This window comes from Pongo pygmaeus, chromosome 6 (assembly GCF_028885625.2).
Source record: "Pongo pygmaeus isolate AG05252 chromosome 6, NHGRI_mPonPyg2-v2.0_pri, whole genome shotgun sequence".
NCBI classification, from domain to species: Eukaryota; Metazoa; Chordata; class Mammalia; order Primates; family Hominidae; genus Pongo; species Pongo pygmaeus.
This window is the reverse complement of record NC_072379.2, coordinates 102,449,306-102,465,910: the sequence shown is the minus strand read 5'-3', so window position 1 is coordinate 102,465,910 and position 16,605 is coordinate 102,449,306. Positions and strand designations below refer to the sequence as shown.

The window sequence follows — 16,605 nt, the reverse complement described above, 5'->3', positions numbered from 1 at the left end:
GGCCTAGCTAGAAAATCCATAAGTTAGTTCTAGGTCAAAAATATTTAATTTAGAATTTTGATACTGGGGAGGTCTATCAAAGATGTGAAAAGGTTTAAAACACCTGGTCAAAACAGGATCACAGGTCACTGTGAAATGATAGTCATTCATTTAACCAGAATGATAATGAAAGGACTTCAAAAGCAATATAGAAAGTTACCTGGATTTAAAAAACATTAACCCTTTCAAAGCTATTTTCCTAAGTAATAAAAAATAAAAAACTAGTAAGAACAACACAGAAAGTTATCTTGATAAAATGCAAAATATTTGTTTGTTGGGCCAGTTACCAAAAAAATAGAGAAAAACCTCTTGCAGTATGATTGCTTCTCCTTATGGGAAGCCCATTTGGATAACCTGGAAGTTGAAACCAGTGAAAACAGTACTTGAATTTAATCAGACACAGGAAGAATGTGTGGTCAAGGTTGTGAGAACACACCATGAGTGTAAACAAGAAAACTAGTACCTTGAGCAGGGAAATACATGGCTTTTAGTAACAACATGGGAACTTTCCTGGTTACATGGAATAATTCAGACACATTAAGAAAAGCCAAGTGTACAGAATCAAGTTATACTGGAGGAAAACATCACTTTCGTAGGCCATCAAGACAAACATTTTAGAGTTAGACTTTAACAGCAGAGTTATAATCAGAGGAAAAAAGTTACAGGAGCTGATGAAAAAGTTAAAGGAGAGAGTTATCACCTCAATCAAGATTAAAGGTGTATTTTCTCAAGGGGAGAAAGAGTTGAAAGCAGTGATGTATGACATGCAGTAAGATGCAGCAAACTTTAAACTTCTGAGATATAAATCTGAGAAGCTTTAAGAGGAAAACTCTACCTCAAGAAATGAAATTACCATCCTAAGTGAAGAAGACAGCTTTACTAACGTGAAACTAGAAAATTAAATGAAGACTGTGAAACAGAAAAAAAAAACAAAAAACCCTGCAGTTTAGAAGATGGCTGTTAAAGAAGCAGATTTCAGAATTCCAAGTGAAAACCTCTAATTTTTACTAAGAGCAGATCAATACTTAGGAAAAAAAAAAACTTTTTTCTAATGTAGTGGACCAAATTTTTAGTTTTATATTGTGGATTGAGGGATATATTTATGTCAATGTTTAATCTTTGGAAAGACTTACAAATAATTCCCTTCTAATTACAGCCAACTTGATCACACACAAATTTAATAAATCTACCCTTCACAAACCTTGTAATGACTTACATAAACCATCCATGACATGCTTAGATCTTTAGTTATTTTCTTATACTTTTAAATAACTACATTTAGGACAAACTATTTACCACACAAAATTACTTCTCAAATTTATCCTTTTTTTTGACTGGGTGTGATGCTTCACACATATAATTCCAGCACTTTGGGAGGCCAAGGCAGAACAATTGCTTGAACACGGGAGTTCAAGACCAGCCTGGGAAACATGGTGAGACCCTGTCTCTTAAAAAAAAAAAAAAAACAACAAAAAACTCACTTTTCATTTTAACCTTCTTTTACCAAAAATACATCTTTACACCCTTAACTTTACACATCTGTGTCTCCTACTTACTGGTTCCTTTCTATCATGTTTCTGTTTTCTTAAATTTGCTTTCTAAAATAACCTTAAATAACCTTCAGAATTTAGACAAAATTATTTTTTTCTCAATAAAGAACACTTTTTTTTTGGCTTTGTAAGAATTCTCATTAAAAATACATCTTATGTTTTGGGATACACTTTGTGTACAGAATTGTATATGTTAATTAGAATTGTTAAGGTAACTTTTAGTAACCTTATTAATAAATGGTACTAGGAAAACTGGCTAGCTGTGTGCAGAAAACAGAAACTGGACCCCTTCATACACCTTATACAAAAATTAAGATGAAGTAAAGACTTAAATGTAAAACCCAAAACCATAAAAACCCTAGAAGAAAACCTAGGCAGTACCATTCAGGACATAGGCATGGGCACAGACTTCATGAATAAAACACCAATAGCAATTGCAACAAAAGCCAAAATTGACAAATAGGATCTAATCAAACTAGAGAGCTTCTACACAGCAAAGGAAACTATCATCAGAATGAATAAGCAACCTACAGAATGGGAGAAAATTTTTGCAAGCTACCCATCTGGCAAAGGTCTAATATCCAGAATCCACAAGCAACTTTAACAAACTTACAAGAAAAAAACAACCCCATCAAAAAGCGGGCAAAGGATATGAACAGACACTTCTCAAAAGAAGACAGTTATGCGGCCAACAAACATGAAAAAAGCTCTTCAGCACTGGTCATTAGAGAAATGAAAATCAAAACCATAATGAGATACCATCTCAAGCCAGTTAGAATGGCTATCATTAAAAAGTCAGGAAACAGCAGTTGCTGATGAGGCTGTGGAGAAATAGGAATGCTTTTATACTGTTGGTGGGAGTGTAAATTAGTTCAACCACTGTGAAAGACAGTGTGGTGATTCCTCAAGGGTCTAGAACCAGAAATACCATTTGACCCAGCAATCCCATTACTGGGTATGTACCCAAAGGATTGTAAATCATTCTACTATAAAGACACATGCACACATATGTTTATTGCAGCACTATTCACAATAGCAAAGACTTGGAACCACCCCAAATGCCCATCAATGATAGACTGGATAAAGAAAATGTGGCACATAAGCACTATGGAATACTATGCAGCCATGAAAAGGATGAGTTCATGTCCTTTGCAGGGACATAGATGAAGCTGGAAGCCATCATTCTCAGCAAACTAACATAGGATCAGAAAACCAAACACTGCATGTTCTCACTGTAAGTGGACGTTGAACAATGAGAACACATGGACACAGGGAGGGGAACATCACACACTGGGGCCTTTTGCGGGGTGGAAGGCAAGGGGAGGGAGAGCATTAGGACAAATACGTAATGCATGCAGGGCTTAAAACCGAGATGATGGGGCAAAAGGTACAGCAGATCACCATGGCACATGTATACCTGTGTAACCTGCATATTCTGCACATGTATACTAGAACTTAAAGTAAAATTTAAAAAAACAATAATTCTCATTAAAAACACATCTTATTTTTTGGGGTATACTTTGTGTACAGAATTATATATGTTAATTAGAATTGTTAAGGTTACTTTTAGTAACCTCAATTTCTAGTAAAAACCTCGGAAGCAAGAAATTTTGTCACATATCAGTTTTTTATAGATAAGAGCAATTTTATAATTTTATAAATATGTTTCTCTATAACCTAACTTTTATGTGTAGTGATAGTCCCAAATATAGTCTTTTTATAGACTTTAAGAAGCCAAGAACAAACTTATGTTTAGTAATTTATATTTCAGTATTTTTTCTTATTTGGAAGTGATTCAGACATTTAATGAGTGTTATTTAATTCAACTATTTATAAATGTTTATGCCACCTACATTCATCTAATTTATTTATTTTTAACAAGTATAAGTAGATTTCTTATGAAAACTGAGGCATTGGGCAAGGCTAGTCATTAGTTCAAGCTATTTCCATGTTAATCATTTTTATAGCCTATGAATATCAGGTGTTCACCTAAGAGAGAATCTTAAAGTTGTGGGTATTTTGCTGATTACTTTGGAGATACAGCTGTTTTTATTAAACCAACAATATTAAATTGGTCTTATTTATCAAAGAGTTACACAAACAAAGATTGTTTTGTATTTAGGCTGAGTTTATAGTTTTGTACTTCTGTGTCAAACCCTTATACCTTATTAAAACCTCTTGTCTAGTAGAAACAAATATAAAACTGCCCGGCGCATAAATCCTGGCAAAAAGTTATGCTGACAATTCTGAAGACATTTCTATTTTTATTTTATCAACAAGTTTAAAACCAGCTTGCTTATTTATTTTTATATGTAAAAAAGTATTGAACTACTGTACACAAAAAATAAAATCCTAAGCTCCCCAACCAACTAAATGGACTCCAGGGCAAAGGGGACCTCACAAAAACCTGAAAAACTCTATTCCTGGCCATGAGGGAAAGGGAGGGTAGACACGTCCATTATAGCCCCTCCCTTTTCGAGCTTAGGCACTACTGACCATCATTAACATTAAAGCAGAGAGATCGTAAGACTGACAAAACAGACTCTTTGTGTCAATAAGAAACCAAATTCCAACTGGACTCTGATATAGAATCACATGACAGATAGCAGACACTGAAGGAAATCAAAGTATTTTACGGCAAAATATTTTTTTGACATATTTTGAAATGGCCCTGTAAAGCCTTTTTAATGCAGCCAGGCTTTCCCTTTCTGTGCCTTTCCCAGATAACTAGCTTATTTATTAAAGGTTCATTTAAGTCACATGTCATTTCGTTTAATTACTGTTTATTTTAACAGTTTTCATTATTATTTAAGCCAATCTGAGTAGAATTCCCTAAGGGATTTCTGGACAACTGTGCCAGATTTTACCAGGTAGACACAACATACAGCACAACACATGTATATATGTATAAACACAAACACATGTACACACCAGGTTATAAAAAGGTAGTTGGATCCAAACTGTATTTCTGATAAAATTGGGACCTGTTCTCATGACTAAACTTTATTTGTCCCAGTAGGCAATCTTATGAAGACTGTGTACCAACATTTTGGATAAAGCAGTTTCCATAGCGGTTTGATTTTTAAAAACACTTCTTTTTATCCTTTTTTCAGTTTCAAATAAGTTTAGTGTTACACATTCCAATGTTTATATTTTTTAGATAGGACTAGCTGAATTATATAAGAGAAAAATCTCCAAGTATCCTAGAATTAGTAACAAATCTATCTTTTGTTTATTGGTCTGATTTGCTTGATTAGTCAGTGTGGATGGGGAAGCGTTTTAGCAGGGTGGTTTTGGTTTGTTTGTTTCAGCTTTTTCTAGTCCCTGCATGGCAGACAAAGCCATTTTTATGCCAGACAGAGAAATGTTATATTATTGCTCTGAGCTCAAGATTTTGACCTCTTTGATCTGAGAGCCTAACTCTTATAAACATTTATCTCTTCTTTTCTTTTAGAACATCAACTCTTTCATTAACTGTTGCATCACTCAAAGCAGTTGTTAGTAAGGCAAACCTAAATTTACATTTCCAGAAAATGTCTAGGTTGTCAGTTGCCATGGAGCTGATGTAATTTGTAAAACAATAATTTGAAAGCACTCTAAAACTTTTTCCCCCTTTGTTTCTATCTTGGCTGGAATGCCATAGCAGCAAGTTTATCTCAATACCAGCAGAAAAAATTATTAGATTCAAAGTAGGCAGGAAAAAAATAGAGAGGTAGAGAAATTAGAATGCTCTACGTATTTTAATTCTTTAGTTGGTTGCAGTTTTTTTTTTTTTAAAGTTTAAAGAGTTCAAATAATGGCCATTGTGCTCCAAATTTTCCTTGATGTCATTTTGTTACCAGCAGCAAATCCGTTTGGGCCTGCAGCAACCTCAATTCTTTTCTTCCCAGAAGAAAGAATTCTACCAAGGAAGCACAAGGCAGGAGAGACTGAGGCAAGTTTTAGAGCAGGAGTGAAAGTTTATTATATAGCTTTAGAACAGGAACAAAAGGGTGGAAAGTACACTTGGAGGAAGGCCAAGCAGGCGACTTGAAAGATAAGTGCCCCATTGACCTTTGACTTAGAGTTTTATATGTTGGCTTACTTCTGGGTTGCTGCAACCCTTCTCTGATTCTTCCCTTGTGGTGGGGCTGTCCATGTGTGCAGTGGCCTGCTAACCCTTGGGAGGTGAGCACATGCAGTGTGTTTACTGGCCTTGTACACATGCTCACTGGAGGTGTTCTTCCCTTACCAGTGGAATGACCCTGGAAGGTCATATACTAGTTAAACGCCTCTATTTTGCCTCTTACTGCACATGCCTGAGCTTACCTACCCAGCTCTTGAGATCTTATTGGAAAGCCGCTGATCACCAGTTTCAGGTGTTTCTATCTATTGGGAGACTGCCATTGCATGGTGCCAGCTGTGACCAATTATTAGCGATACAGTGTGACAATAGCCTGCCCACCACCCTAGGGTCGCCTAACATTCCTGGTGGGGTAGGGGCAGCCTTCTCCTGTCCTGCTCATGCCTGACTAGCTACCTTCTGTAACAATTTGCCCATCAGTTAAAAAATATGCCCAAGAACAGTCCATAATATAGCTGGCTGGAATCCCCAAAGGCAGATTGTTTTGGCATGCCTTTAGAATTTGAGGATCCCATTTTGTTTCTTATTAATCACTCAAGAACGAAGAAAATCCCATAAATCTTGTCAGGGAGTAGTAGGCATTTGGACCAGTGTTTTAGATGGTGGGGACCATCGTAGTGGCTTTTAATTAGCTAGCCTGTGCCCACCATTTAGAATGTTTATTTTTGCTTCTTGTAGATTCTTAGAAATAAGCAAGGGAAAAGAGCTAAATTATTTACAGATGTGTGTTACCAAACCAAAATGAAACCAAGATAAGAGTATTCACAAAAATTTTAAACCCAGGTATGCAGATTAAACAAAATACCAAATTAGGCATGCAGAACCAGAAGTGAATTCACCAAAAAGACATACCTCACGGAACACAAATTTTATAGTAACCAGAGTATTCAAACAAGAAGGACACTTGTCCTTACCAGAAAGGGATTGCCAGAAAAGGCAAAAAGTTGTTATTAGCCCAAGAGGATTGCAAGGCCCTTTATTAAGGTGCCCTTAATGAGATCCTGAATGAATTCAGGAGCTTCCATCAAAAAGCAGGAGGCTCACCAGGGCAGAAAAGGTGAGCTGCGGAAGCAGAAAGTTCAGAGGGTTCAAGTGAGTACTATATACCAGTTCTAAGAATTGCTGATTCCTTCTGAAGGTGATCTTGCTGCAAGTCCCACTTCTGACTCCAGATATGTCAACCTAAATAACAGAGAAGGACTCTAAAAGAAAATGATTATCAATTTGAGGATGGACATTGGAGTGGGAATGCACATGCTTTAGTAAACTCTGCATATTCAGGAAGGTAAAGGGAGACAAAGGTTTTTAAAGGAAGAATGAGGAGAATTACATAATTGTTTTGAGATAATTATTCTTGGCTACAAGGATCAACAACAAAGGTGGTACCAGTTCAGAGTTTGACAGGCAGTTGCTGGGCAAACATCCTCACGGGATTTTTGTATAAGGTTATGATGGCCTTTGTGCAAGGTTGTGGTTTTTTCAGTTTTTTTGTGATGGTTCTTCTATCAGGCATTATCCATGAGAACACTTTCTTCATGGCCCTCCCTGGCTCTACTTGTTGGGGGTTTTAGCACACGTGACTCCATTATGTTACACAATTTGTAACAAAGCCTTTTTTTTTTTAACCTGGAAAGCTGTAGGAAAGTCAATATTAGCTTTGCCATATTTATGCTAGATATTTGAATGATATAATGAAAATTTGATTATAAAATAAGTAGATGAACCATTTTAAATCGACATTTGTCTATAATTAAAATTTCTTAGTAGTGAAACAGCTCAGGAGAGACACGGTGGCACATAGTGTGTGAGAAGAACATGATTTTGACTTCCAGCTCGGCCATTGTCTGCCATATGTGAACTTAGCAAGTCCTAAAACCTCTAGGCTTTGGCTTTCTCCTCTAATAGTCCTTAGAAGATTTAGATAATATATCTGAAAATTATTGTAAATATTAAAGTGTCTTATAGATATTAGATTAAGCCTAGATTACAAATCAGTATAGGAAACCTAAAAACATCAACACTATCTGCTTTTCTTTCTAGTCAATTTTTTTTTTATCATTTTTCTCTCATGAATGCCTTATTCTATCACTACTTTTCCTTAATAATTTTGTTTGATTTCAGTTTAATTAACTGATTAGCCTATAATTCAGGTAAAATTTGGTAGTTTCTTAATTAGCAGAAATACTACAAAGATACTATTACTCCTTTTCCCTTTTCAATAACAAAAATTCATTTAATGAGAGTTTTTAGAAATCATAGAATGGAAAAGCTTGTGATCTTCTAAATGTAGGAAAACTTGTTTGCTTGTTAAAATGATTCTTACATAATAATGAAAGGACTTCTAGTCCCATAGGATAATTATGGCCACCTAAATTCAATTCTGTCCACAATATCAATAAAGAGAGCTAATAGAACCACCCGTAACTCTTGCCTGCTGTATTAATAGGAGTTAGAGATTGCTACAAGCTTCATTTTATACATCAGTAGTGAAGTAAACAACTGAAACCAACAGGGCCAGCTCTGGAGCTCATGCTGAGGTGAAAAGTCAAAGACTGAAAGGAAAAGAGAAGATTGTTGGGACAAGGGATAGGTTGACTAGTAGTGGTGAAATACAAATGAAATTACTTGAAGAAAGAGAGTTCAACCCTGAGTGAGAAAGTATTGAACAGTTCTGAGGCTGGAAGGATTAGAGCACTGGCTACTGGAGAATCAAAGTGACATTTTGGTTTTTGGTTTTTGTTTTTTTGAGACAGGGTTCCACTGTCTCGCCCAGGCTGGAGTGCAGTGGCAAGATCATGGCTCATAGCAGCCTCAACCTCCCTGGGTCCAGGTGATCCTACCACCTGAGCCTCCCAAGTAGCTGGGACTATAGGCATGCGCCACCACACCTGTCTAATTTTTTGTATCTTTTTTGTTTTAAGAGTATGTGGGGCCAGAGTTAGCATGATAGTCTTGGGAAAGTACTGTTTTGAGGAAAGACAAGTAGTTGATTCAGAAGGGTGTGGTATTCCTTTGAGAGTTGGTAATGAAGGAAAAGAATGGAAAGAAAGGATAGAAATTAAAGATTCCTCTCATCCCCCAAATAAAAAAGAAATGACAAAATCAGAAGCTAATCCCTCCTTTTCATAATAGCACCATATATTAAAGAAACTTGACTTCATTATTTTTCCAGAAGGGAGCACTTTAGAATTAAGTAATCGTGCCACCCCACAACCTTACCCCTGCATTCATAAAATCACCTGTTATTACTGACCAAGCCAAACATTAGGTATTTCAAAATGAATAAAAGACAACATGGAAAAGCCATGTAAAGGTATTATTTAGGAAGAAACAGAAAATGTGAATAAAACAGTTTAGTTGATGAAAATTTCCCCCTTAACACCCAAAACAAAGCAGAGGAAGACTGCAATACCACACCTTTACTTGGTTTAGGTTTGTTTAAAAAGCATTTTCAGGTATGGAAAGCATACTTTAAGTTTGAAATTCAGTAACTTAGAATAAATGGACAAAGAACAGGGGGATGTGAAATAAAAGTTGATCAAACTCAGGAGCAGAGTTCAGGCAATAGTAGTTATCTCAGAAATGAAAAGGAAAAAATAAGATATCCAAAGGAAAGTAGATTCAACTGAGAATATAGTAAGAGACATTGAGGAAAGGACTGAAAATAACCAAGAGAACAAAACTAAAAAAAGAGGTAAAAATAATCAGGTAGGATGTGACAAATATGATAGACAAAGAAGATTTAACATATATTTAATTGGAGTTCCTGAAGACAGAAAAGAATAATGGATTGGAATTAAGATCTAAAATTATAATCCAAGAAAACGTTCCAGAAATAGAAGACCTAGCTTTACACATCAAAACAGTTCATTTTCCCAATTAATCCAGAATGATCAGTTCTGAAACTGTACTAGTATATTGTACTGTAATAAATTATCAGAAATTTAGTGATTTAAGACAACACATAGTTACTGTCTTACAGTTTTGTATGTCCGAAGTCTAAAACAGGTCCACAGGGCTTTCCTTCTGGAGGCTCTCAAGGAGAATCTGTTTCTTTGCCTTTTCTAACTTCTAGAGGCTGCCTTCATTCCCTGGCTTCTGGTTCCGTTCTCCATCTTCTAAGCTAGCAGTGTAGCATTTTCTCTGTCTCTGACTTGTCTTCCTCTTAGAAGGATCCTTCTGACTCTATTGGGCCTATCTGGATAATGCAGTGTAATGTCTATCTGAAGATTCTTAACTCAGTCACATCTGCTAAGTCCCTTTTACCCCAAAAGAATGTATTCACATGTTCTAGGGATTTGGACTTTGGTATCTTTGGAGGAAGGGCCATTATTCAGCCTACTACAGAGACTTCTTAGAAAGCATTTAGACTTTAAAAATAACAGAAAAAAACCTCTGAGCTTTCAGGCAAAAAATAAAAGTCACTTACAAAGAAAAGTCAGTGAAAAAGCAAGACAACAAATAGATCAACAATTGCAAGAAACTCTAGGAGAAAGGAAGTGTAAGCCAAATAATTTTATGTTCAGTCAACCTGTCATTCAACTATCAAGGCTAGAGAAAAACAATATTAAACATGGAAGAACTCAGAGAACACTACTCATAAGACATTTCTTAGGACAACCTTGATGTGAAAAAGAGATGACTGGAGAAACTAACAAAAGGATTGATGATGAATGTTGAATTTAATTAAGTTTAGCTCCAAACTAAAATTAAGGTGGAAATAAGAGTAGGAGAATAGTATGTAAATATTATGTATTCTGACAAGGTAGGAATATTACAACTTAAAAAAATGGGAAAAGTCCACCATGATCAAGTGGGCTTCATCCCTGGGATGCAAGGCTGGTTCAATATACGCAAATCAATAAATGTAATCCAGCATATAAACAGAACCAAACACAAAAACCACATGATTATCTCAATAGATGCAGAAAAGGCCTTTGACAAAATTCAACAACACTTCATGCTAAAAACTCTCAATAAATTAGGTATTGATGGGACGTATCTCAAAATAATAAGAGCTATCTATGACGAACCCACAGCCAATATCATACTGAATGGGCAAAAACTGGAAGCATTCCTTTTGAAAACTGGCACAAGACAGGGATGCCCTCTCTCACCACTCCTATTCAACATAGTGTTGGAAGTTCTGGCCAGGGCAATTAGGCAGGAGAAGGAAATAAAGGGTATTCAGTTAGGAAAAGAGGAAGTCAAATTGTCCCTGTTTGCAGACGACATGATTGTATATCTAGAAAACCCCATCGTCTCAGCCCAAAATCTCCTTAAGCTGATAAGCAACTTCAGCAAAGTCTCAGGATACAAAATCAATGCATAAAAATCACAAGCATTCTTATACACCAACAACAAACAGAGAGCCAAATCATGAGTGAACTCCCATTCACAATTGCTTCAAAGAGAATAAAATACCTAGGAATCCAACTTACAAGGGACGTGAAGGACCTCTTCCAGGAGACCTACAAACCACTGCTCAAGGAAATAAAAGAGGATACAAACAAATGGAAGAACATTCCATGCTCATGGGTAGGAAGAATCAATATCGTGAAAATGGCCATACTGCCCAAGGTAATTTACAGATTCGATGCCATCCCCATCAAGCTACCAATGACTTTCTTCACAGAATTGGAAAAAACTACTTTAAAGTTCATATGGAACCAAAAAAGAGCCCACATCGCCAAGTCAGTCCTAAGCCAAAAGAACAAAGCTGGAGGCATCACACTACCTGACTTCAAACTATACTACAAGGCTACAGTAACCAAAACAGCATGGTACTGGTACCAAAACAGAGATATAGATCAATGGAACAGAACAGAGCCCTCAGAAATAACGCCGTATATCTACAACTATCTGATCTTTGACAAATCTAAGAAAAACAAGCAATGGGGAAAGGATTCGCTATTTAATAAATGGTGCTGGGAAAACTGGCTAGCCATATGTAGAAAGCTGAAACTGGATCCCTTCCTTACACCTTATACAAAAATCAATTCAAGATGGATTAAAGACTTAAACGTTAGACCTAAAACCATAAAAACCCTAGAAGAAAACCTAGGCATTACCATTCAGGACATAGGTATGGGCAAGGACTTCATGTCTAAAACACCAAAAGCAATGGCAACAAAAGCCAAAATTGACAAATGGGATCTAATTAAACTAAAGAGCTTCTGCACAGCAGAAGAAACTACCATCAGAGTGAACAGGCAACCTACAAAATGGGAGAAAATTTTCGCAACCTACTCATCTGACAAAGGGCTAATATCCAGAATCTACAATGAACTCCAACAAATTTACAAGAAAAAAACAAGCCCATCAAAAAGTGGGCAAAGGACATGAACAGACACTTCTCAAAAGAAGACATTTATGCAGCCAAAAAACACATGAAAAAATGCTCATCATCACTGGCCATCAGAGAAATGCAAATCGAAACCACAATGAGATACCATCTCACACCAGTTAGAATGGCAATCATTAAAAGGTCAGGAAACAACAGGTGCTGGAGAGGATGTGGAGAAATAGGAACACTTTTACACTGTTGGTGGGACTGTAAACTAGTTCAACCCTTGTGGAAGTCAGTGTGGTGATTCTTCAGGGATCTAGAACTAGAAATTCCATTTGACCCAGCCATCCCATTACTGGGTATATACCCAAAGGACTATAAATCATGCTGCTATAAAAACACATGCACACGTATGTTTATTGCGGCATTATTCACAATAGCAAAGACTTGGAACCAACCCAAATGTCCAACAATGATAGACTGGATTAAGAAAATGTGGCACATATACACCATGGAATACTATGCAGCCATAAAAAATGATGAGTTCATGTCCTTTGTAGGGACATGGATGAAACTGGAAATCATCATTCTCAGTAAACTATCACAAGAACAAAAAACCAAACACCGCATATTCTCACTCATAGGTGGGAATTGAACAGTGAGAACACATGGACACAGGAAGGGGAACATCACACTCTGGGGACTGTTGTGGGGTTGGGGGGAGGGGGGGAGGGATAGCATTGGGAGATACACCTAATGCTAGATGATGGGTTAGTGGGTGCAGTGCACCAGCATGGCACATGTATACATATGTAACTAACCTGCACATTGCGCACATGTACCCTAAAACCTAAAGTATAATAACAATAATTTTAAAAAATGAGAAAAGAAGGAAAAGAGAAAGGGAAAAATAAACTTGTTGATTGCTATACAGGTGAGAGATGGGTATCAAAGAATACTTCAAAAGCTAAAACTACTTTTTTTAAAGTATACTCAAAGAAGGCCCACACTCATCCTTATCACTTCCACCCTGTTCTTCATGCAGATTTTGGATATTTAATTGTTCTAATCTGGCATTATTTTTAAATTAGTCTTGTAAATTAGCTCATTTTTAAGAGTTCTGTGAGAGTTTTAGAGTTGGCGAGCACCTTTGCATCAAACTGCCTTATTTTTTTAATGAGTAAACTATTCATTTTTTCGAAGTCATGCAGCTAAAACTGTCCTAGGGTATTCTTTACTCATTATACTATAGTGTGTTGCCTTATAAATTCAATTTGTCATGTCATAATCACTTCATATTCTTAATAGTGTCTTGGTTGTTTAACAGTTTTAATTGCACGTGTAAGTCCAGGATGGGGCAATTAAAATACCTTGAGCTCTGCAAGCATCCTACAAGGATTCGACTCGTAGCTCTAGTATTGACTGGCTAAATGTCCTTGGGTGACTTAACCTTTGAGCCTCAGTTTTCTGGTGTGATACCTACTTTGAGGGATTGCTATAGAGTTTAGAAATAGTATATGACAATTGCATCTAATACGGTAACTAGAACATTGGGAGTTTTACCGAATGGTAGGTGGTAGTATTTATTGGTTTTTTGTTTGTTGTTGTTTTTTTTAAGGACAGGCTCACTCTCGCCCAGGCTGGAGTGCAGTGGCACAATCTCAGCTCACTGCAACGTCCACCTCCCGGGTTCAAGTGATTCTCGTGCCTCAGCCACCCAAGTAGCTGGGAGTACAGGCATGCACCACTATACCCAGCTAATTTTTGTATTTTTAGTAGAAATGGGGTTTCCCCATGTTGCCTAGGCTGGACTTGAACACCTGGCCTCATGTGATCCTCCTACCTTGGCCTCCCAAAGTGCTGGGATTACAGGCATGAGCCACCACACCCGGCCTGGGTGAAGTTTTTTGATAGCTGCAACAGTGATCATAGATATATACCTATTGTGTAGGTATAACAATATCTACAGTTAATATGTAGATATTGCTTTATAAATTTATGCCATTCTAATATATACATTAAATTATTTTGTACAGGTACAAACATGTTTATCGCATGTATATATTTTTCTTTTCTATTTTGTTAATAAAAAAATTTAGTTTTTCTAGGGCTCTGTTTTAAGTACACCATATTGATTTTATTTATTTTTAATTCATTTTTGGTCTTCTATTTTTTTTTAGTTCCCAGTGGGAAAAGCTGCAGAAAGATGACACAGATCCGGGGCAACTGAAAGGTATCAAAGGAAGTATTGAGACAGTTACCAGAGATACTTCTTCAGCTAATTATCAAGATACTAAAGTTAATACTAAAGAGCATTCAGTCAGGAAATAGTGTTATAAAAGAATTTACTTTTCAAGCTATAATGCTATTTTGATTAATGATTTTTCTTTAACTGAAGCTCTAATTTAATGGGAGGAAATAACGTTTGAATACCAGCTTTCTATTTTCTAAATACTGGATTATGTCATGAAAATCAAGCAGTTTCTATTTCTTTAAATGCTTTTATTAAAGCAATCTAATTATGTGACAGTTTTATCTCATGTTTATATTTCATGAGTTTTGTGGAATAAAATGTAATTTTATGTTAATCAGTTTAGGGTATGCACTTTGGTGGTTATGTTTTGAAAACATTGTGCTTTTGTTTTATTTAAGAAAACTACTACTTTGGATTCATCCCAAATATTAAATAGAACTAATTTTACTTTAAAAAATAAGCAAATATTGAAAATGTTGGTTTTTTTTTTTTAAAAAGTCAGTGGCTGATGGTTAAAGAAAATGGTATGAAATAGTGCTGTTTTGTGTTTTTTTGGTTTTTATGTGTTCCAGATGATTTACAAGTGACTTCTAGTTGTGTGTTTTTAGGAAAAGGGATCAATGCCAGAGTTAGAACAAATCTGTAATAATTGATTTGCACTACTTTCTGTCTGTTTGACCTTGAACGCAACTCAATTTTTCATTTGTGAAATAGGAAGAATATTTAGCGTTACTGCAAAGATTCAAAGTGATGCTTAAGTAAAGCACCTAACACAGTGTCTGACACATAGTAGAGTTTCAGTAAATATCAGATTCCTTCCCTTCCTTTAAGAATCAGTGCTACTTGACTGACCCTACTGTTTTATTTATCCATTCATCAGTTATTTTCTATGTGCAAGGCAGTGTAGGGATACAAAAAAACGTTAGACATAGCTCCTTCAACAAATAGTATTGTTTACTAAGGGGTATGATTTATGTACAGGTTAAGCATTCTGAATCCAAAACTTCAAATAGAAAATGCTTCAAAATTTTCTGAGCGCTGACATAAGCTCAGAGGAAATGCTTGTTTTCTTTCATTTTTCAGAATTTAGGGATGTTCAACTGGTATATACAAGTATTCTAACATCTGAAAAAATCCAAAACACTTCTGGTCCCAAGCATTTCAGATAAAGTATACTCAACCTGTACAGTTAACTGTTAATATAAGGCATCACGTTATGTGGGAATACTCAGAGTAGGAATTCATAGTAGAAATAAGTTTCTCTATTTTGGTGTGGTAGGGGGACATCAGAGTTTAATGGAGAGCGTGGCCTTGAAGAGAAGAACGAGTAGGATTTAGACTTCAGAATGAGAAGAGCCAAGCAGAAATAATAGATTGAGTAAAGCCTGTCATTAACAATAATGTTGATCACCACCACGACCATCATTATCATGACACTTTTTAAGATAAGGAAATAGGTCATTTTGACTAGAGAATACCATATGGAAATGAAAAGTTAAGTGAGAAGAGATACTTAAAACCCAATGTTAGCCTAATAAGTACTTCATCAAAGTGTTTTGTTATATAGGCCTCTCAGCGCATACTCATGTGGAACTTCCATATTACTCTAAGTTCATTCTAATTGCTGCATACCTTGCTTCATACAATCCAGCAAGAACTGACAAGAGGTTTTTTCTTAAGGTAATAACATACTTCTTTTCACTTTATTTTTTAAGATCCCAGGAATATTTTGAAATTTCTTAACACTTGTAAATTTCTAAGGGGAAGAGATTAGAATGAGATTGCCAAATATGTATTTAGGACTCATTCTTTGAAGGCTTTACATTAATGTCACAACCTCAAATTTGAGAAAAGGTAGGCAGTTTCATAGAAAAGAGGAAATTAGGTATACCTTAGGTAATAATTCAGATTTAAAAAATACATAGATTTTGTTTAAAGTGTGGAGGATGGAAATAATTTTAAGAGCGGTGACTCTTTGTTGTTCTGAAACTCTTACTATAGTGAATTATTATCCAGCACACTGAAGGAGCCTCTCCTGTACATACATTAGTTGGAGAAATCCCAGTTTAGAGTTGTTGTTTTTTTCTTCTTCTTCACCCACTATGTTCTTGTCACTTTAGACTTTTTCCTTTTTCCTCTTTCCTCAAAACATTCTGATCTCTTTCCTACCTTAAGGTCTTTGTCTGTATGTTCTGTCTTTCTGGAAAGCTCCTTCTCTACTCCTCGTTCTTCAGGCTTCAGTTTAAATGTTGCCTTCTCAAAGCGGTTCTCCCTGTACAACCTATCTTATCTTAAAGTAGGTCCTCTTTATTGTTTCCTATTTCACACGATGTTTGCTTTCTTCTTTGGA

General features: G+C 36.0%; 1 protein-coding gene across 1 annotated transcript in view; it reads left to right on the top strand.

Annotated features, from left to right (window-relative positions):
- The window catches only part of ORC5 (origin recognition complex subunit 5), an 89,321-nt gene that overhangs the window by 33,380 nt on the left and 39,336 nt on the right, over positions 1 to 16,605 (top strand). Inside the window, exons 9-10 of the mRNA XM_054494995.2 lie at positions 14,182 to 14,234; positions 15,823 to 15,935. Of these exons, the coding sequence (XP_054350970.1) occupies positions 14,182 to 14,234; positions 15,823 to 15,935 (166 nt within the window). The remainder of the gene's footprint in view (positions 1 to 14,181; positions 14,235 to 15,822; positions 15,936 to 16,605) is intronic.